Here is a 22157-nt window from a genome sequence, read left to right on the forward strand (position 1 = left end):
CCAAGATTCTTACATAATCACATGCCTTGAGGACTGCAATTTCAATAAAAATGGAGACTTTCATAGGAGTTGGCAACATTGGTTTTCCATCTTCACTGATATTTGGCATTAGTGGTGATATTGCAATAACAGCTAAGCTGCCTAGAGAAATGAGAACTCTCTCCTATGAAAGTACAAAAGTTTCACCAGTTGTTTCTCTTTTGTATTGGAATGAAACTTGAGGCCTTTGGAGCTTTTGAATGGAAATCAACATCAGTTCTAGAATTCCCCGGTGAGTAGGTGTTAGGCCCTTGTCACTGAGGATCCAATCCCACTGTACCACACTGTACTTATTTATGGTGTAGGTTTTCCCTCTGTAGCCATTTCAGTTTATCTAAATAGTTAAATATTCTCTGGACTGGATGATGACAAAGGCACAAGCATGAATGTTAAAGTTGGCTTCACTATTAGTTTGGTTTTTTCCTCCTAGTTATTGGTTTCAGCTAAAATTCCGGACCAGATAAATCACATTAGAGAAATACTTCCAATAAAAAAAGAATCAAAGCTGATTGATGATCAAAACTGATGTCTCTCTGGAAATTTTAATTTATGCAGTCAGCATTTTCTTGTGAAAGATGTTTTGTAAAAGAACTTCTAGCAATTTTTGGTAGCACCTCCATGTAAATCCAAGCCTACAGGCTCTATTAGCATGGTAGAAATCCCTTTGGATCCTTCACCCCTTTATAATCTTTTTGGAAATGCCATGAGTCAGCAATGGCTATTTAAGCATTTATTCTGCCCTCGACCAACCAAATAGAGAAACTTCACTTCCCTGTGCAGGAATTTCTTTCATGTTACAATGATGCAGTGTATTGAATTGTCCCTTGAAAGTGAAAGAATCTTAAAATATTTGGAGCTCTTTAAGGATCAGATATGCTGGTCTTGTATCCAAGCACATAACCTGGAACACACAGGCTTTCCTTGCTCTGTGGTTATGATCTAGTGTTTCCTTTGCCTGGTCACTGCCTAACTGGCTCACTGCAGAGGCATCTTCTTTTCCATCTTGGAACAATCAAATTTGAAATACAGCCCATGAAGTAAATCTGGAGGGGGGAGTTTGAAGTGAAGTTTGAAGTCTGAGTAGCAGGGAAATGGGAGATGAATAAACCAATCTTTGTGGCCACAAGGGCTGAACCCTGTAGTCTGTGCCCTTGTGGTCAAGAAGGGCATTGCTCTTCCACTGGGAAGAGCAGTGTCAGCAGCTCAGGGAGTGATGCTGCCCCTCTGCCCAGCCCTGCCAGGCACATCTGGAGAGCTGTGTCCAGCCCTGGGCTCCTCAGCACAGGAGGGACAGGGAGCTCCTGGAGCGGGGCCAGCAGAGGCTGCAGAGATGATTTAGGGCCTGGAGCATCTCTGACAGGGAAAGGCTGAGGGAGCTGGGGCTGTCCAGCCTCGAGAGGAGCCCCAGCTGAGAGGGGCCCTCAGCCCTGGGTGTCCCTGTGAGCAGGGAGGGCTCAGAGCAGGGCCCAGGCTCTGCTCCAGGGGCCCAGCAATGGCACCAGAGGAACGGGCAGGGACTGATCCCTGAAATTATACCTGGGCAGGAGGAAAAACTTCCACAGGTTGCCCAGAGAGGGTGAGTCTCCTTCACTGGGAATATTCCAGAGCTGTCTGGACACAATCCTGTGCTGTGTGTCCTGGGATGGCTCTGCTGGAGCAGGGAGATGTCTGACCCACTGTGGCCCCTTCAGCCTGGCCCATCCTGAGACTCTTCTTACTGGGCTGTTGGATTAAAGGGTGGCAGCTCCTTCTCTGTTGTCTGAGTTTTGAAGGCAACACAGCCATCTGTGCACTCTGTGCCAACCCTGAACACCCCAGCGTGGGCTGGGGCTGCGTGTGCACGTTCAGGACCTGGTTTACAAGGCCTGATCCCAGTTGCTCAGGCAACTGGATTTTGGGAAGCAGCAATGGAGAAGGGTTTTACATGATGCAGCAGTGGGCACAGACACTGAGGTTCTGCCTAAGCATATCTTTTCTGCCTTGCCTTAAGTGACTCCAGAGTCTGAAAGGGTTTTGGCTCCAGAGAATATAAATGTTACTGGAAGTCACCAGGACTTCTGTTCTCAAGCATTAAAGGTACGTTTCGACTGAGGTTCATTGCTTGTTTATGAGCTGCTTCTTGACAATCCAGCCAAATTGTCTTGTGAAGCACTGCTTTTTATTCTGGCAAATTTTGGCCTTAAAATGAGTTGATTAATATTCCCACATCTAAGCTCCAGAAGATTTTTTTTTTTTTTAAATGGGAATACTTTTTTTGTGATTTAAGGGTCTTATAAAAAAAAAAAATCTTCCTCTCTTAAAGTCCAGCAGGTTGTAGTGTATCATGTATCAAAATGCAGTGCTCTGTGTTACAGCTCCCACTAAACTGAAAATTGGTGTTTTTTTATGCTGAAAATTAATATGCTTTTTCTGAGGACTGAAATGTACAGTATCAAGAAGAATGCTACAAATGTCAGGGGAATGTCAGGAGCAGCTGGGAACCTGGCATTTGTTAGTGCCTTTGTGTTAAAAGCTGACATTGCATGGGTACCTTATCTCCATTTGTCTGCATTTTCATGAGAGGGCTAATTCTAACCAGCTGCAATCTGCCTTTTATTGTTGAAATTTTTGTTAGGACTGAGGCTGATATGCACTTACTAATCTTGTAAAGAAGTTGGGCAGTTCTACCGTGGGCTGCCAGGTGCAATTTCATGTATCTCCTTTGACTTCTGTTTATCTATCTTTATGAATTCCCAATATTCTGCAATTCTAACTTTTCCTTCTTGCTGCCAACCCAGGAGATATTTTTTTTCAGATAAACTGTAAATTATTTTATTTTTTTTTAAATATTTTATTTTACCTCCCAGGAATGAATTTTATTGAATTATATATTTTATATGGGTGATGTAGTTTAAACAAATGGAATAGACTTGAAAAAACATCAGCTCAAAAATGGCAGCTTATAAAAAGCCAGCAGTCAGACCACTGGGGAGGCTGGGGGAGAAGGGGAGACACAGATGCCAGCACATTATTATTATTCTGCTGTTGCACACAGGTCTGAATCAGCTCTGGAAGTGCATACATTGTTTCTTACAGAATGTCTCTGGCTCCTAACAACAGGATTGCAACGTGATGTCTCTGCTAAAAATGTGATGACTCACAAATGAGTCAACAGTGAAGGTGTTACAGGAGGCTAACTGCTGTGCTGTCTGCCAGGGCTCCTAGCAGGCAGGAGCAAGGCTGGCCATTCATTTACTCCATTTTCTTCTTATAAAGAATTTTTAAAATAATCTAACCTATGGAGTTCTGCTCACGTTACTACTCTGTGAAAATGCTGGTTTGCAAGAGCCTCCTAAACTGGGTTAATATATTGAGATACCACATTGCTCTGGATTCAACAGGCATTTTCAGAACTCTGGCTGTTATTAAATTTAATTTCTGCTGAAATCTGTAGTGCAGCGTAATGTATTCATTCAGGAGCAGGGCATTATCCTTGTCTGTCTCTATGCCACAAGAGGTATCTTCAGCAATTGGAATTGTAGATCGGGTTTTAAAAGAAAAAGTATTTTAGGTCTGTCCTGTTATTGTACTACTTTTGCAGTTGAAATTAAGGTCCTTCTGTAAGCAAAACTCCATGTAAATGTCTTGAATTTTAGGTATGATGCCCAGTTGAGTTAAATAAGGAATGTTTGGGATAGGTAGCGATTAGTAACAAATTCTATTAAGAGCTGTGAAAAGGGTTTTCTTCTGGGCTGTAAGTCTCAAGGAAGACAAATCTGGCTGGGCCTGATTATTTTGTCACTGATTCCAACATGGGATTTGTCTCTTCTTACATTTGCCCTCCACCTGGCAGCAGTATGTCTGTGGGTTTTTTTTCTCTTTAAGCTTCTTTTTAAACCATGATGCACTATAAATCAGTGGTGTTAGCCCAGGAGTTACAGACTTTGCTGTGGGCCTGGATCAATATTTCCCCTTCTCACCAAAATGGTGATTTTTCTCACTACTTGGGATTCCTTTTTTCAATGTTCAGTCTTTGCTTCCCTGGGTGGGTCCCACCTGGAGAAGTGCCCTGGCTGTGTTGTGGGGGTTTGCTCTGTTCCCCTTCCTGGATGTGATTACTGAGCTTTGCAGCTGCAGAATAAGGCTGGGGGCTCACAGCCCTCTGTGTCAGTGCACACTGAGGTTTCCTTAGGCTGAAGGAGCTGACTCTGCTCCTTGTACCATTGGTACTTACACTGGGTTATTTGGAAGGTGTGGGTCCAACTCCTACCGGGCAGAAGCAGAACTGAATGTGTGTCTCTTTCATCCTCATGAGTGATTTAACCAGTGCACAAGAATGAAGTGATTACACCTTCCTCATCTTGGATGTGTGTCTGATGTGATTTGTGAAAGCCTGTTGCTAGTTTGTTGTTGTTTGGGACAATCAAAGTTATATACATTTTCCTCCTAGGAATGTACTATTTGGTAATACTGTTTTACCCACAGTTCTTTATACTCCTGGCATGTAATTTACCTGGGGTTTTTTTTGGGGGGTTTTTTTTGTTGTTTTTTTTTTTTTTGTTTTTGTTTTTGTTTTTTTATTAAGTCTTGGGAGTGATTTCCTTGGCTGTCACTGACCACATCGCCAACATCTCTGAAACTGTTCCATTGGCTTTCTCTTCACACTGCTTTAAGTTGAATTTTCTTCTCTCAGCATTTGAGTTTCTTTGCAGTTCTTTTCTTCTTTTCTCTTAATTGAATCTAGTTTTGCTGGCTGCATCTGCTCATATGCCAGTTTCTACCTGAGCAAATGTCAACTTGTTTTCATCTGCTTAGGAATGCAGTGCTTCTCCTGAGCTATTGTCTAATTAATTTAAACTAGCCTAGTACTTTCACTTCTTTCCACATCTTCACGTGGATTCATCTGCTGATTCAATAATGGCTGGGTTAAGTGTGGATTCTCACGGCAGCTTACTAAATTTAATTTATCGTGAGAAGCTTTATGTATGCAAGTGTCTGTGCATTCTCTCTCTCCCACACAGGCATGTGCACGTGCACTGGGACATAAACTGAGACATAGATACAAATCCATGTTTGTTCTTATGTAATGGCAGCACTGCTGTCTCTCATGTACCCCTTGTATGTAACTTGTTTCCAGAGCTGTCAGGTGGGGGGGTCACTTCTTGTTAGATTTTTTTTTCCATGAGTAGTGCTTAACTCCCATAACCCAGGCTGAGTTGTGAGATTCAGGTTCTAAAGTAATGCTGTAAGGAGAGCTCTGAGGCTTGTGGGGGAGTTCATCCTGGAACTGCTGTAAAGCTCTCATGCAGGTCTGATTTTGCTCAGCTAAGCTTGGCATTGCAGTTAGCAGCATTGCAGGCACTGTCTTGCCCTGTGCTGAATTTCTTTTTAGGGTAAAAACCACATCTTGCTCCTATGTCTTCCAGCTGCTGATCCTGGTTGGTGGGATTTAGGGCTGGTGAGCCAATTCCATTGCTTAACTGGATCAGTGCAACTATTGGGGGCACCAGGGAGTGGGCAAGGCCAGCCCCAAACTGCTGGGTGAACTTCTCCACAGAGCTAATGGTTGGTGTGAACTGCTAAAGCCCAGGAGGCCTGCCTTTGACTCTGCCTCCTGCCAGCTCAGCCAGTTTGTACACTAGTTATGGTATTCCTTAGTGGGGAATATCCCTTTGCCCAATCTGAGTCAGGTGTCCTGTCCATGTTCCCTTCCCATATGATTTCACATTTTGGTCTGTATTTTTCCCAGAATCCTAGGATAAAAAGAAAACCATACAATTATGAAGTGTCCTGCCTCTTTGTATACCAGTCATTTCAGTCTGGAAATTATAGGGAAGTGGGTAGTTTCTGGGCAGCCCTGACTAGATTTGGATGTAAGTTGTGGAATCAAAATATTTGGATGCTGTTCTAAACTATGCTGCACTAGTCATCCCTTTACAGAGCTCTTGAATTTTAAACTGAATTTCCAGTTTTCTGTTTTGTTATGAAGTGTAGGAAGTAGTTTTTCATTTAATATTAGACTCTGACTCACACCTGTTAGGCTCTCAGAAGGATTTTTTTATTGTTTCTGTGCCTTTTCGGTTTGTGTCTCACCACGAGTATGTAAAACAAAATATGTATGGAAATCACAAAAGCAATTTTCTATTTTCTCAATCTTTGCATATAGGTTAAATTTTTTGTGCATTTTTCTGTAGTATTTTTGGGAATGAGATACAGGAGGATGCGGGGACTGTCTGATGAGTTTACTCTTGTGCAAGTCACAGGACATGGTTGGTCTGTCTTTAGCAAGCCTTCCTCTCAAACACTTGTGGCACTACTCTAATGAGTAGAGGAACTTAAGAAAAATTTCTTTCTGTATTTTTTTTTCTGTTCTCTCCATCCCTGATAGATGTCATGGGATGGAAAGCTGACATTTTGTAAGCTTGGTAATGAAAAAATGGATGTTTTGGAAGGATTCAAAAAGTGCCTTGAAATGAGTTGATAACTAACCCTTTCTTCCACAATTTCACTCATCCTTGATTTTGTTATTTAATCACAATTGGCAATATGGATAATCAAAGCTTTGCCCTTGATTACCCCTTACAGTTTGTTTTTAATCAAGCTACTAATGCAAACCAAGTACAGCCTGGCCTTTTGCATTGTACAGCTCTTCCTTAGTGTTGTATTGTAAATCATTATAATAGCGTTTCATGCTTCCAGGGTTGGATTTTTTTTCTTTTGACTTTACTCATTCCTCTTCTCCTCTCCCTCTGTGATGTATTTTGTGTACATGAAGGGCCCTGGGCTGCCAATCTCTTAATTGGTTATCAGTCTTCTGTAAGATGTGTAGTTTAGCACCCCAGAGGAGCAGCTTTTACTCACACCAGTAATTCTGTTGGTTGCTGCATGGTTACAGGCACAGATTCCAAATGACTCCATCAAGCCAAGAATTGTTCTCAGGGAAGGTGGCACTTGGAGTCATTAGGCAAAGGTATGGAGGTGACTGAAGATACAGGGTGATGCTGCAGGGTCACAAAATTCCTATGGAGTCTCAGCAGGTGGTGGGAGGAAGATCCCACCTTAGCTCACGTGCCTTGTTTGAGTAACTCTGTCCCTCGAGGGGAACAACTCCTGCCTTTGCAGAGGGTAAAATCACAGCGGTAAAATCACACCTGGGTTGGACCCAGCCTTGAGTGTGTTATCAGCCTGTGCTGAGATTTGTAATGCAATCCAGCTGGGGTTTTACCTGTCCCCCTTCCCATGACAAGCTGGTCCTGATGGAACTGATGTTCTGGCTCTTGCTGTTTGGAAAGTATGCACAGGACAAGAGGAAATGTTCCAGGGGAGGTTCAGGTTGGGCATCAGGAATAATTTCTTCTTGGAAAGGTCTGACAGGCATTGGAAGGAGCTGCCCAGGGAGGTGATGGAGTCCCCTCCCTGGAGGTGCCCAGAAACAAATGGATGTGGCTTGCTGGTTTACGAGGTGGTGATTGGTCAAAGGCTGGACTCGATGATCTTGGAGGCCTTTTCCAACTTAAATAATTCCATTATTCTCTGAAAGTGTGCTGCCTTGGTTCTACCATCTGAGAGGAAAAAGCCATCAGACTTACATAAAACAACAATGGATTTAGGCAAATTGCTTACTTTTTAAGTCCTCTCCTTGTCTTAAAAAGAAAAAAATAAAATAAAAATCTAATTTTCATTAATTCTCTTCTTTCAAATGTGGCCCTTTCCAGACCAGCACTGTGTAGCCGCGTCGACTGGGAGTGAGGGGTCTGCAACTACTGAAGGTTTTTTTGAAGCTGTAGGTGTCAAGTAAAGCATATCCAGTGCTGCAGTGCCTCTGTAGCTCGTGGCCTGCTGTTGTTCTAATGACTGCCTGAGACCCCATGGAGCAAAGTGCATCCTTTGTGTTACTCCGAAGCCAGTCATGGTAGAGTCTTGCTAGAAGGGAAAAAAAAATTAAATTAAAAAATTAAAATTAATAAAAAATCATCCAATTGAAATGTATTACTTGTCTGCAAGGTAATTGAAGAATTCTAATGGGGCCTGATGCAAGCAAATAACCCTTGTGCCTAATCAGCAGAGAGACGGCGACCTTCCTGCTTCAAAGAAGAAACGCCAGGCAGGGGAGAAGATTATGTATACTTTGGTCTCTGTGCCACATGGAAATGACATTGCATCTCTCTTTGAACTGGATGCTACCACCCTTCAGAGAGCTGATTGCCTGGTTCCAAGGTAAAATAAAAAAAAAAAAAAAAGAAATGAAAAAAGGGCAAAAAATAGTGCTGCATTGACAGGGTTTCTTCCTGGCATTATGCTGGTGAGTAAAGCAGAAAAAGTCAAACATGAGCAAGTATTATCCTTCTGTTAAAATTTGAGGAGTGTTCATGGATAAATAAGGGATGTATAAAACATGATACTGCTGCTGTGACTGGGTAAAATAATTATAAGGATAAAACAAGTGACACTTAGAGTCTGTGAAGAGAAAAAATAATAGTCTAAATATTGCACAAATCTGTGTGAGGATAGAATTGAGCTCTGTGCACTGTTTGAAAAAAAAAAAAAAGTACTTTTAATAGATTTAACTGAATTGTTCCCAACAAAATAATGTGTGGGGTGAGCTGGGCTTCTGTTTCCCTGACAGATCATGATGCCACTAAGCTCATTTGTTATTCAAATGTGTTCAGCAAGTGGCTTCTGGGTTTTAATTATCAATATTTGAAATTTTAGCTGTGTAGCATAGCTGAGATTGGTTAGATAAGTCACACAGTGTTGGCTGTGACTGAATGGGCTTGTAGACACTTGGGGCTGGTTGTTATGAGGGTGGATTTTAAAGCTGGGTACCCACAAATACTGATGTATGTGACTTTGAAGTGTGTTTGCTATGCTAAGTTCTGCTAGATAATTTGCTTACTGGAATACTCAAAAGCCCATCAGCATGAAAGGGAGAGCGTGAATGGAGACCACAGTGAATATATTTCAAAAGTAAAATTCAGAGTTAAAATTGTAATTGATTTCTCAGCTCTGCTTTTTGATAATACCACAGATTATCATATGGAAAGAATTTAGAAGGATCTCATATCTGCTCTTTGTTCACTTGATTTTCAGTTGAGAACTGGTACTGTAAATGCTTGCTGTGGAACAAGGGTTTGCAGATCATTATGATGAAGCTGTGAAACCACGGTCAGCTTTACTTTCTGGCTTTTGTGCTGTCACAGCTTAAAAGGGTTCGTTATTCTGCAGAATAAGAAAATAATAAAAGAATTGGGTTTATTCATGAAATGTATTTCTGTTCAGATGGGATTTTATAACATCTTCCTTATAGTGGTTTTTTTTCTTTAAAGAATATTTTACTCCTAGACTTACATAAATACTTAAACCCAGCATTCTGCATAATCCCAAGATGCTGTCAGTTCTTGTTGCAGCTCTGCTCTGGGTGAGAAAGAAAGAGTCAAAGGAAAAGGGTACTCAAGTGTCTTTTAGGTCCACCTTCCCCTTTTGTTGCAGTGGCTGGTGTGGCTCCAGCCTCATGCCACAGGCAGGTGTTGCAGGGCATCCACTTGCCCACGTGGGCTCAGGACTGATCCATCTCAGCTGCTGTTTGCTCTGTCCCTCTTTAGGAACTCCTATGTCCGACTGAGGCACTTGTGCACCAACACTTGGGTCACCAGCACCAGCATCCCGATAGACACTGAGGAAGAGAGGCCAGTGATGTTAAAGGTAAACAAAATCCCAAACTCACTCCTGAAGCTGTCTCACTTCTAACCTATGAAATGTGCATAATAACTAGGATAAAGGTAAGAGCATTGCTCACCCACTTTAAACCAAAACCTATTGCAGATTGGGACGTGCCAGACCAAAGAGGACAAGGAAGCTTTCGCCATTGTATCAGTTCCTCTGTCTGAGGTCAGAGACTTGGACTTCGCCAACGATGCCAACAAGGTTTTAGCATCAACTGTTAAAAAGCTGGAGAATGGAACAATAACCCAAAATGAAAGGAGGTTAGTGAGTTTTAATTTTTCCCCTGCTAAACCGGTGTTTGGTTACTCATGATAACACAGGCATGGGTAGGTGATATCCACATGGACAGAGGTAACTGGGAGAGGACACTTCAGTTCTGAGAGTGCCAGCCTGGGGTTAGATTCCACCTCTGTCAGAGCATCCTTGCTGTACCTCAGGCTGATCTGTGTATCTCCTGTGTAAAAGGGGGGTAAACAGCACCTCCCTAGCTCACTGCCCACATAAATAAATGGGTAGTTCCCTGGGCAAATGTCTTTGTCTGGATTTCCTTTGATAATCTCCTTCTGAGCTGTAATGTGAGGGTGCATTGCATCTGATTCTCATGTACAGGAAAGCAGCACTGCAGGGCTCTTGACTTGCTTAAAGTTCACCACACTGCAAATCTTCAAAAACCTTGGAAGGAGGTCTCAGTGTGTCTGAGAAGCTGCTCCAGGGATCCTTTTGCTTTCTCATTTCTATTTTTCTCAGTTCTTTCTATTTTACATAATTTTGGTGTTCATTCCCATTTCTTCTGCGGCACTATTAGAATGTCTGCTTCTCACACCCACCCCTGAATCAAGGGATTTTGTTGTACATTTGTTGTACATTGTAGCCAGATATATTCTGCTGCCAGTGATGTAGTTCACTATTTGTCTTCAGCTGCCTGTGGTTTAACTGAATATAAGACATCATCTCTGGCAGTGTGAATTCATAACTGTAATACATCATATGCAGCTTTTCTTTTTTTCTGAAAATGTTAATTTTTGGTGATGAAACTGAATTTTTGCAGTCAGTTTCCAATAACAATTAGACCAGATAGTTTAATATCTTAACAGGCAGATTTTTAATGGCCTGGGTGTTGGGACTCACTCTTGAAAAGCTGTGGGGCCATTTCATGATGAAGTTGACCCATAGAGGGATACAACACTGTCCAGGTGGGATGTCCCTGTATGAACCTTGTGCCACTGTCAGTATTGTCAGGTCTTTATGTTGACCGAACGGTACAACAAACATGTGAAATGTTTCAGAGCTGCTTCACAGCAGTACCATTATTTGTTTGTTCTTGTGATTGCCTTTTGGAAAACCCCCCAAATAATATTTTTCCTGCTTTATCACCTTCTAGCACAGAGAAGTGGGAGTCCTAACAGTTTATTCATGATTATTTCATCCTACAGTTGCCTTTTCTACTTTATTTTGTGGAGGTGACATACACCTTGCTGTTTTCTTCCAGGGAGCTGAGGCTTTTAGAGCTAAAGCTCACTCAGAGGGTTTAGGTGAGCAGCCCAGCTCACTTGTGGATAATGGTAACTTTGTGTCTGGATCCCACAGATGACTGAAAATCTCTTGGGGATCTTCCTGCCTCTCTCATAGCTGGCAGATTTGTTAGTTATAGACTAGACATTGGCCAAATTGAGATGATGCTGAGTTTTCATGTAAAAGATTGCTGGTGCTCTTAAGGGATATTCTTTGAAATTTGTGGACATCTGTGTTTCTTACTGCATGCCTGGCAAGGTGTTAGTAGCAAGGAGGCAATGATGACTTTGTTTTCTTTTTTTTCCCCATTTATATTTTGTCTTTTTGCATTTTCTGAAAGTGGGAGAGAAGGAATCACTACTGCCTCTGTTTTTTTTTAGCACCTGCTTCTGACAATCTTTTCTTTAGCAAAGGGTGAAACAAATGCAGTTTCTTGGGTCAGTATATATAGGAAAGCAGTTACATATGAATATATATATGAAAAAGCATATATATGAAACAGTTTCATAGGTCAGTAGTGGCAGAATGCTTTTATTCTTCTAGTGAGTCCATCATGGACCCATAATAAAGTACAAAAATCCTTGCTAGGCTGTGGAAGTTTCTGTTTACTGTTCCTGGGCCTTGAGGCCAACTGGTATAGATTTTGGGTTTCTGAATACTGTGTATCAATCCAGAAGACTGTATTTTTCTCTTGTTTTCTCTCTGGTTGTTGTTTAATGCCTTGGTAAACAGCCTTGTGATTGATTTAAGCTTCTGCTGAACCAAGGCTTGGAATCCTTAAGTACATGTCAAACTTAACTTTGCAGTGTGGAAGTTCCATTGTGCCAGGTAAAGCTTAATGCGATTAAATGTGATTTTCATTCTTAATGAATCCTAGCAAGTGTTGAGAGACATGTTTATAATAATGATTTGTCTATTCTTTCTAGGTTTGTAACCAAGCTACTGGAAGATCTCATTTTCTTTGTTGCTGATGTGCCCAATAATGGGCAAGAAGTTTTGGATGTGATCATTACCAAGCCAAACCGGGAACGGCAGAAATTAATGAGAGAGCAAAATATATTGGCTCAGGTATGTCTTACTGTGTTAATAACTTAACTGTATATGCAAACAGATTGTAGGAGAGAGTGATGTGAGAAAAAGTTATTTTTGGGTAACTTGGCTTATGCCAGGCTGGGTTTGTGTGTGGTTGGATTGGGTATAAATGACACTACTTGGTCAAAGCTCATCTCTTGGTCCCTAAATCAGAGTCAAGCACAAGGGGCTGTAGAGGGCTCTTAATTTCATGTGATTCTGATTAAGATCATGTTTGAGAGCAAGTTGTTCACAAAATTTGAGACAAACATGGAACATGGTCCCAGTCCTGCAAGTGTTCCCCACATAGTGGCCCTCTGGAGCTCTGACTTTGTTTGCATGAGGGCAAACTTGCAAGTAAATAAAATTAATGTCTGTTTTGAGAAGCCAATGGAAAGAAATTTTAAAAAAAGGGAAAAGGATGAAACTGGATAGCAGGAAGCATTGTCCTCCTTTTTCATCATTAAATTATCCACATTTAAGATGTGTAACTAAAACTATTTAAAGTTGGGGATAGTAAAGAGTCAATGTCAATCGAGTTGGTGGGAAATGTAAAGCTAACCCCAAATGCATAAAGCTGTGATGTCCCTGTGTCTCTGTGATGTCCCCACTTGTGTTTAGTCAAGGCTGTTGTACTGATCCTGTCAGAGGACATTTCCATTGACTGTTCTAAGTTCAGCAGAAATCTGGAACTGGTTTTCACTCTCAGTGATTTTGATTTTGAACAGATATTTGGCATCCTCAAAGCTCCTTTTAAGGACAAAGGTGAAGGGTCAATGCTGAGGCTTGAAGACCTGGGTGACCAGAGATATGCTCCCTACAAATACATGCTGAGATTATGTTACAGGGTTCTAAGACACTCCCAACAGGACTACAGGAAGAACCAGGTCAGTGGTATTGAGAATAATTTTCCTCCTGATTTCTATAATTATATGTCCTGGGTTTGACATGGCTCTCTGCACTTACAAGTGAGATTCTGTGGTAATGGGCAAAGGCCTTTTTTTTTTGTGTGTGTAGTTTAGTAGTGTGTGACTTGAAAGTTCAACAATGAATATCACAGGTTCACTTTGTACATTTGCAGGCTCAGACTGAGACTGGGGTTCACTGCTTCATTCATGAGCTTTCTGTTATTAAAAATATGTTCTTGGAGCCTGGATTGTGAAGTGGGAAATCTGTAAAGCTGTCTGCTTCTCTTGCTTAAATATTTGTAGAGGGATGGCAGTGAGTCAGAGCAAAGGTTGTTATATCAGGTAGCCTGATTTCCCATTGCTGGAGACTTCCTGTGAACAAGAGGTATTTCAGAGCATGGACTGAAGGGACTGGAGATAAAAGCCTGAACTGCTGTGTGGCTTCTTTGTTTTCATTTCAGTGTTTCACAAAAATATTTCTGTCCTGAAGGGAGAGAAAAAGAGGGAATACTCAAGAAAAAATCTTCTTAAACATTATAAAAACCTTCCAGTTTTTCTCTTTTTTTTTTTTTAAAAAAAAAAAGAGGTTGCTATTTCTTGAATTTTGGATGTATTTTCATGGACTCATTCCTTTGGTTTATGAAAGAATAAGAAGAGTTAGTCATCCCTAATATGGAATCTGTTTCTCAGGGTACACATTTGAGTTGTTCAGAAGTTCTTTTGTTCAGGCCAGTTCAGAGAGGAAAGTTTTGAGCGTTATTTTGATTGTTATCTGAGCTGCATGCCTCTGGTTCTACAAGAGAAAACATTACTGCTCAGCAGGTCATCATGGGAATTTCTCCTTTTTTTAGGAATATATTGCTAAGAACTTCTGCGTCATGCAGTCCCAGATTGGTTATGATATTCTGGCAGAAGACACCATCACAGCTTTGTTGCACAACAACAGAAAACTGCTAGAGAAACACATCACGGCTAAAGAAATAGAGACATTTGTGAATTTACTCAGGAGAAATCGAGAGCCAAGGTTTGAAGTGGTCCATGTAGCATTTTTCCAGTAGCTGTGAATTACATGCTATTCATTGCTTTGATGTCTCTTTCTCCCTGTTTTGACCTGGCAGAGAAAAACCCCACCTGTACAGAAAATATTAGACCTACCTGTAATTCTTGGAATTTACCCATATCCACATTTTAAAACTAGAGCTTACTGAAAAGAGGGCTTATACTTTACAGGACAACTTTGAAAATTTGGTCTCAGTTTTGACTGGGGCAAAGAGAAATGAAGAGAAAGTTTAATTTCTCCCAGCTCTGCAGTTCCTCTGTGAAACTGCCATTTGTGTTGGTTCCCCTGTTATTAATCCTGGTGTAAATTATACACACATGTCAATTTTTCTAAGCTTTTATTAATATCAGTTTTCCTGCAGGTTCTGATTCCAGGTCAGACCTGAAAAGGGCCTAGGACAGTGAAGATCCCATAAACCTGTGTCCTAGACCAGATTTTATTCCGAATTAAAATTTCTGGCCTTGAACTTTATTCAGCTGATTATTTTTTTTATAAGCTTCAGGTCAGAATATAAAAGGAATTAATTTCTTTATTTTTAAATGGAAAAATCTCTTTATTTTTGGGTTTTCAGTTGTAAAATTAGCAAAGTAATACAAATATAAGAAATGAACATATTGAAGGCCAAATATTGTCTTCTGTTATTGTGAATACCAGGTAGCCATTAAGGATATTGCTCAGGGCCTTGCTGCTTCACTGCCTCAGTTATTTTCAGTATGCCTGTTTGTCTCACTCTGTAAGCTCATTGCCTCTCCCATGCTCAGCTGGGCTGGGCTTGGTCAATATGAAGAGGAAATCACAAGATCAGCTCTGTCTCTGAAGGGTTTGTTTATTGAAAATTGCACATTGTGTTTTCTTGTGGTGGAGGATGTAATGGAATTTATGCCACAAGCACTTCATGCAATTGCTCTGTATCCACTTTGAAGAATTCAGGAGCAATAAATGTTTCAAAATTGCCCCTTGTCAGAATTGTGTAATCTGAACAGTAAAGACTTGATTTTGATACTGATTTTCATGGAGAGTCTTGTAGATTTTCTCAGGAGTGTTGGGATGAGTGAGAATTGTGGCATTCTGTTCTAAAACACATGAGCTACAAAATTAAAAACCTTCCTGAGTTTTGGCTCCAACCAGGTGACTTCCCCAGAATTCCATGTAATTATGTGCTGTTTGCTTAATTTTAACTTTGTGATTGCTATGCACTTTTAATTACCAGTTGTCACAAAGCTTAATTTCAGTTATGGGTAGACTTTTTCCTAAATCTACCCTGAAAATGCTGTCTGTACTCACCCACTACAGTTCCCAGATTTAGTGATGACTGTGGTCTGTTCTAGAGGTTCAAACTGTTGGATCCTTGGATGGCTAATAGCAGATGGTCAGAGTTTGTACCTGGATTTCTAAGGAAGTGGAATATATGATCTGTGTGTGTGTGCATGTGCGCCTGCTCACATCTTCTCCCCCACCAGCTCTTGAGCACCTTTCTCAGTTTTAGCTACATTTGCTAAAGGAGTGGTAGGCTCAGAGATACTTAATTCCTATGAATATTGTGGAAAGTGGAAACTACATAGAAGGAAGAAGCCCTTCTTATATTTCACTTTCAAAGGCTGCAGAATGGGTTCCTGTTACTGCGCACACTGGAATCCCTGAAAAGAGACAAACCCATGTACCTAATGAATGTCCCAGCTTTGAGGAAGGTCTCAGCCTGAACCTTGTTAAACATCAGAAGAACTAAATTTGAGAGACAAATTCAGAGGAAACTGATTTCCCTGCAAAGCTTTGTTCTTTCTGCTTTACATGGAATGACCTCTTTGAATGCACAGTCCTATCTGCAGGTCCTGACAGATCTGCACTCTTCTCTGGGAGCCCAGCATTCCCTGGCAGTGTTCAAGGCCAAGCTGGACAGGGCTTGGAGTAACCTGATCTAGTGGAAGGTGTTGTGAGTTGCAAGAGTATGAACTGGCAAAGATCATATGCTGATAAATACCATGATACAGAGTCCCTCTAGTCTAGCCATCCTCTAATACTGAGTGCTAGAGACTTCTACTTCTGTTCCCCAGTAGTAGTTTAAGTTTCATGTTCTGCTCCATCTGTGTTTTTTTGACTGCAGATTCTTGGATTATCTGTCAGACCTGTGTGTATCTAACACCACAGCAATACCAGTAACTCAGGAACTCATCTGCAAGTTTATGCTAAGCCCAGGGAATGCTGACATTCTCATACAGACCAAGTGAGTATCTGTAATCAGAACATGCCACCTTTTTGTTGTCTGCTCTCTTAAATTCCGAGCACTTTGCTCGTGGCTCCATTGTGAATGGTTTGTGTTTGCAGGCTGGTTTCAACCCAAATGGACAATCCCTTGGAATGCCCGATCATCTCGGATGACATTGATGAAGAAGAAGTGTGGCTTTACTGGATCGACAGCAACAAGGAGCCTCATGGCAAAGCCATCAGGCATCTGGCTCAGGAGGCAAAGGAGGGCACAAAAGCTGACTTAGAGGTTCTTACCTACTACAGGTAAACCTGCTTATTCAAAGGGAAGAAAATGTAAACTCCATTAAGACCCCCAGTGCTGTTCTTATACAGTTCATTTGCCAATATCAAAAAAAGGAAACCAGGTCATGCCAGAAATTGAGATTGAAAGTTCATTTCAAGTTTTTCGTGTGGGACTCATCACAGTCTCTGCTGCCTATTCCAGGCAAATCTTGAGTTTCCTTTACTCATCACATCTCTCTGTGTGTCTTTTTTATTTTCCCTCTAACATTTTATTTATTGGGCTTTAATTTTAGGTTGTGTTGCCCCAGAAGCAAGGTACATTCTGAGGACAGAGTGTCCTGAGTGTCTCAAGGATTAGAGAAGAAATGGAATCATGGAATGATGTTTTATGAAATTGAAACCACAAGTGAACAAATAGTTTTTAATGTCAAGTCGCTCCCTTGCTTAACAAAGTCACTCTTGTTATTTTTTAGGATTTATATCAGAAAGGCTCACAACAGGCTTGTAACATGAGATTCTGAGGTGTGTTCTATCCAAGTGATTTCCTTGAATACCACATTATTACCTTTCTTTAAGGTACCAACTGAACCTCTTTGCAAGAATGTGCCTGGACCGCCAGTATCTTGCCATCAACCAGATTTCTGCCCAGCTGTCAGTAGACTTGATCCTCAGGTGTATGTCTGATGAAAGCCTCCCCTATGACCTGCGGGCTTCCTTTTGCCGTCTGATGCTGCACATGCATGTGGACAGAGATCCCCAGGAGTCTGTGGTGCCTGTCAAATACGCCAGATTGTGGACTGAAATTCCTACCAAGATTACAATTCACGAGTGAGTTGAAAGTGTTTCAAACTTAAGTATAAAAGCTTTTCGTAGGGTTAGTCTCAGAACAAGATTGTACATGTCCAATGTCCACAAATCATATGGGTGAAAAGGCATTTTGTTGCAGAGCATGGAACTATTAATTATTGTTACTCTTGGAAACTTCCATGGGCAGCTTTCAATTACTAAATATTTAAATTTCATTTTTCATTATGTTCTTTAATTAAACAAGCCGGGGAGGATGGAATGGCCTTTCCTCAGACCAGCTGCACTCCAAGTAATCCAATTGTGTCTCACATGACAGGTTTGCTAGGCTGGAACTTGGTTTTATAACTCAAGTTCAACAGAAAGCCACAGCTGGGAACTCAGAATTAAGACACAGCTGCTGACCAGAAACAGCTCACAGAGGCTTTGGTCTTCACTTAGTAAAGTACTTAAGCATGTGTTAAATTTAATTTTAGAGAAAGGACCATTGATTTCAGTGGAAACCCTGTCTGGCTCCACTGATTTGATGGAGCAGCAGAACTGGGATGCTCCCAGCCAGGGAGTATCTGGCTGGAGAGACAGAGGAAGAAGCACAGCAGTGCAGCAGGCAGTGTTGTTTCTGTTAATGACCACAGCAAGGTTTAAGAGTTCTATCTGCCACAAGAGTGGTATTATCCTGTCTATGTTCTTCTCATTTGCTTCAAGCCTTCCTGCTGCTGTTGGAGGGAAGGTTTGTGCATCCACTTTCATATCTCCAAAGAGCTGAACTGAGTAATTTCAGAGGATCAGGATCAGTTTGTTTTTTCTTTAGTGACAGCTGATCCTGATATTAGAGGTGTTGAAGTTTCTTTCTTTCTGTCCTCTGTATTGTAGGTATGATTCATTCACTGACTCTTCAAGGAATGAAATGAAGACAAAGTTTGCACTGACAATGGAATTTGTAGAAGAGTACTTGAAAGAAGTTGTGAATCAACCCTTTCCATTTGGAGACAAAGAGAAAAATAAACTTACATTTGAGGTACTTCTCAGTTATCTGCATCCTGCTTGCAATATTCCTCATTTCAGATAAGTTGATATTGCTTCTTTCAAACTTAAAGCCAGTTGCAGAATAAATGTTGGAGTAAAATATCCTAAAGAAGCACATGTTCCTAATTCCATTGTTCTTGGTGATGACTGGTACCACAGAAAATAATATTCTTGTCTGCTGTGTTTTTCCAACCTTTCCTTCTTTCTCCTGAAGTGGTTGCATTTCAGTGGAGGGAGAGGGGATTTCTGGGGGGTGAATGGTGAAAATTCCTGCTCTTTCTACATTAGTGAAATAACCTTTAAGGATTCTTCAGTATAAGTAAGTGCTGTTTTCTGTATAGGGTATTCCACTCAGTCAAACACTCTGAATAACCTAATCCTGAGGTTTAAACATTGTTTGAAATTCCTGACAGAATCTTTAGATAGGCCTAGATTTTCTAAGTTCAAATAGCAAAGAATAAAGGGGAAATACTTACAGCTTTTATAGTTCTTCCTTCAGCCTACTTCTCTTTGTTACTTTTGCCTCTGGTCACCTGAAATCACCTCTGTGCAAACTTATCACAGTCATCTTACTCTTCTTCTGTCTCTTCTTCTGACTTCCATCTTCCCCAAAGCTGCTGCCTCTTTAAATAATTTCCCAGTCTTTCTTCTTGATCTTATGTATTTTCGCAGATGCAATTTTATCCTTTCAAGCCTTTCTTAATCTCACCTTGGTTTTGCTGTCTCCTGTAACCTGACTGACCAATTACTTTGTCTAATCCTGACAAACATTTAATGTCACTGGCCTTATTCCAAAAATCAGTGGGAAGACTTGTGCTAGTTTGAATGCACTCAAGATCTGAATCTCTGTGGAAGCTGCTGTGTGAAATGCAACTGAAAACCACAAAGGCTGTCAGTACTTCCTTCATTTTTAATTTCTTTTTCTCATAGGTGGTACATCTGGCTCGAAACCTCATATACTTTGGCTTTTATAGTTTTAGTGAGCTTCTCAGACTGACCCGGACGCTGCTGGCAATTCTAGATATTGTTCAAGTTCCCATATCATCATACTTTGAAAGGCTGAGCAAATTTCAGGATGGAGGTGAGATGAGCAGCAAAGACTGTTATTCCAGTGGGTAATTAGCTTTTTAAGTTGGAAATAATTTATGGAAAATCTCATTACTCTTTCAAGGTTCTGTATTCACACATCAGCCCACCTACAGGAATGCATTGCAGGGGACATTAAGATGATCAGCTAAAAAGGAACCTTTTTGAACAGAGTTGCATCCTTCATGACTTGTGGGTACTGCATTGGTGTTGCTGCTCCTTTGCTTATTTGGAACTTTGAAATTTTGGTTCTAAACCTTTGTGCACCTTGCTCTCAGCATCCTGAGGGAGTTCAAACAGCATTTGCCTGGGCACGCTCATTGCTAATCTTCTTAGCACTTCACTGAAAGGGAAAATGAGATATTTCTGAGCCCACAGTTGCAGAAGTACCCAATGGAAGTCCAGAGGAGGCAATCCTCTGCCTGTGTTTGTCAGTTTAGAATATTCTTTTTTGAACCCAGACCACAATGCCTCTCTGACAACCCTAGGGCTATTCTATGTGTCCCACTGCCTTTGCTACCATCGTTTAAAATTGCATTGAAGAATGAGCATGCCAGGAAGGTGCTGAAATATAGCAGTTTAGTTTTCCTGTGTGAGTGGAAGAGAGGTGTGAGAGTTGTGTGGGCTGTGTCCAGAAGACCGACTGATAGCAAATTCTATTTTAATATGTAGCTGGTGTTGCCAGCCAGCTGGCTCATGGCACCAAAATGGATGAGCTGTCGTGTTGGAAACAATTATTTTGTGTTTTTTTCTGGGAGGCCTTTTCCCAGCCTTGAGTTTTTCTAATCATTTTGCTCAGTCACTCCCTCAGATGCCCTGCAGGAGTGTGCTGTTCCTCAAAACTTTTTTTCTTTTTTGAGGCTCACACACTCTGGAAAGGTGTGGACTGTCATTGTCATCTCTGAACCAAGAAGTCATATGCTTTTTTTCCTCTTGATGTTCTCTCCATCACTGCCAGCAGACTTTACTGAAACCCTCTGGAAGTCTTTCCTGCAATGCAGTGCACACCATGTCATGCTGTAGCTGGCTGCAGTCCCTCCTCAGCGCTAAAGAAAAGACTGTATGCCCAGACACTTGGAATTATGTTTCTCTTTTTTGTCCCTGAAAGACTGCATTGCAGACTCTCATTAAATGGCTCTGGACACAGTTTGACTCCAGACACAATCTTGGCATATTGGCAACATAGGACATGCAGATGTGGTTCTTCTGCTTAGTTCTTTCTCTGCCCAAGCCTTTAATCCTGATTATACATCTTGTTCAGTGTTTTTACTCACATTCATTACCCATAAAATCATGTTTCATCCTTAATTCCCTTTTATTTCTGTAGAAGGGTTTCCTTTCAAGCTATGTAAGCGAGGAAGGAACCACCCATTAAGTGCAAACAGACCTGCTCTTCAGTTATATGAACTTCCTTAGCAATTCCATGCAAATCAATGATTTGCTTTGAAATAAATGAAAATGAAGGAATGCTGCAAATGGCACCACCATGCAAATGGAAGCTCAGTAGCCTTTTTAGTAATGCTCAACTGTGTCCTGAAGCCTTGTTGGTAACTTTTTGTCAGAAACCTGGTTTTGTCTCATGTTCTTTCAGCAAAAAAGGCACAGAACAAACATGTGATTTTTTTGGATAAGCTTCTGTCTTTGTACAAGTTAAATTTATTTCCTGCTGTAGCTGTCTCCATGGCTGTTTACCTTTGAAACTCTGACCAGTTCAGGTCAGGATGTGACAATCTATGGATATTTTGGTAGTTACCTGTGAGTTAGTTTGCTTTGTTTGCTTGGGTTTTTCCCCCTTTTCTACTAACTCTATGTCTAGAAAGCTTTGGAGAAATTTTTTTCTTTGCTGGTCCACTGTTGTCAGTCCTGTCTGCAATCTTACAGAAGTCTGGAGATATTGGCTGTGCTGTCTAGGCTTAAAAACAGACATTGAAACTTTGCTGTGGTTTTTATGTAGAAATGGCTGTAAGACTTCCTGGAGAGGCCTTCTACAGTCTTTGTAAAATAAAAGGATGTCTTTGGATGGTAAGATCTTTTCTTCAACCTCCCTTTTCCTCTCTGATTGAGAGGCTATAAACTATACAAAGTGTGCATTTGCTTTGCACTTGAGACAGATTGATCCTGAATATTTAACTGCTGTGTCCAAGCATCTTGCCTTTCCTCCTGCTTTCCCTGGAGGTACAAACTTGCCTACTCATGAGCTATAAAGATGCATGTGTCACAAGGATGAAGTTTAAGCAGTTTAATAACTCCAATTCACTGTTTTTGAGCACCCAGCTCATAGGAATTCATGTTCAAAGGACATATTTCATGTCTGAAAATCACATGACTCAAGCAAAACAGGGGATCACTTTTTATTAGGGAGAATCACACAAGAATCAACCAACATCACTTTAGTTGCATGATGCACCACTGAGGGGTGGTGCTGGGCTGGAACTTCTGTTCCTCTTCATGTGTTGGACTGT

At 41.0% G+C, this 22157-nt stretch overlaps 1 protein-coding gene across 4 annotated transcripts in view; it reads left to right on the plus strand.

Annotated features, from left to right (window-relative positions):
* ITPR2 (inositol 1,4,5-trisphosphate receptor type 2) overlaps nt 1–22157 on the plus strand; it is a 241806-nt gene that overhangs the window by 57559 nt on the left and 162090 nt on the right. For all 4 annotated transcript variants that reach the window (XM_015628084.3, XM_015628085.3, XM_033514205.1 and 1 more), the window contains 11 exons: nt 8081–8235; nt 9621–9720; nt 9841–10001; nt 12180–12321; nt 13053–13211; nt 14084–14256; nt 16394–16513; nt 16615–16800; nt 17356–17607; nt 18457–18601; nt 19540–19690. In XM_015628084.3, the coding sequence (XP_015483570.1) occupies nt 8081–8235; nt 9621–9720; nt 9841–10001; nt 12180–12321; nt 13053–13211; nt 14084–14256; nt 16394–16513; nt 16615–16800; nt 17356–17607; nt 18457–18601; nt 19540–19690 (1744 nt within the window). The remainder of the gene's footprint in view (nt 1–8080; nt 8236–9620; nt 9721–9840; nt 10002–12179; nt 12322–13052; nt 13212–14083; nt 14257–16393; nt 16514–16614; nt 16801–17355; nt 17608–18456; nt 18602–19539; nt 19691–22157) is intronic.

This window comes from Parus major, chromosome 1A (assembly GCF_001522545.3).
Source record: "Parus major isolate Abel chromosome 1A, Parus_major1.1, whole genome shotgun sequence".
NCBI classification, from domain to species: Eukaryota; Metazoa; Chordata; class Aves; order Passeriformes; family Paridae; genus Parus; species Parus major.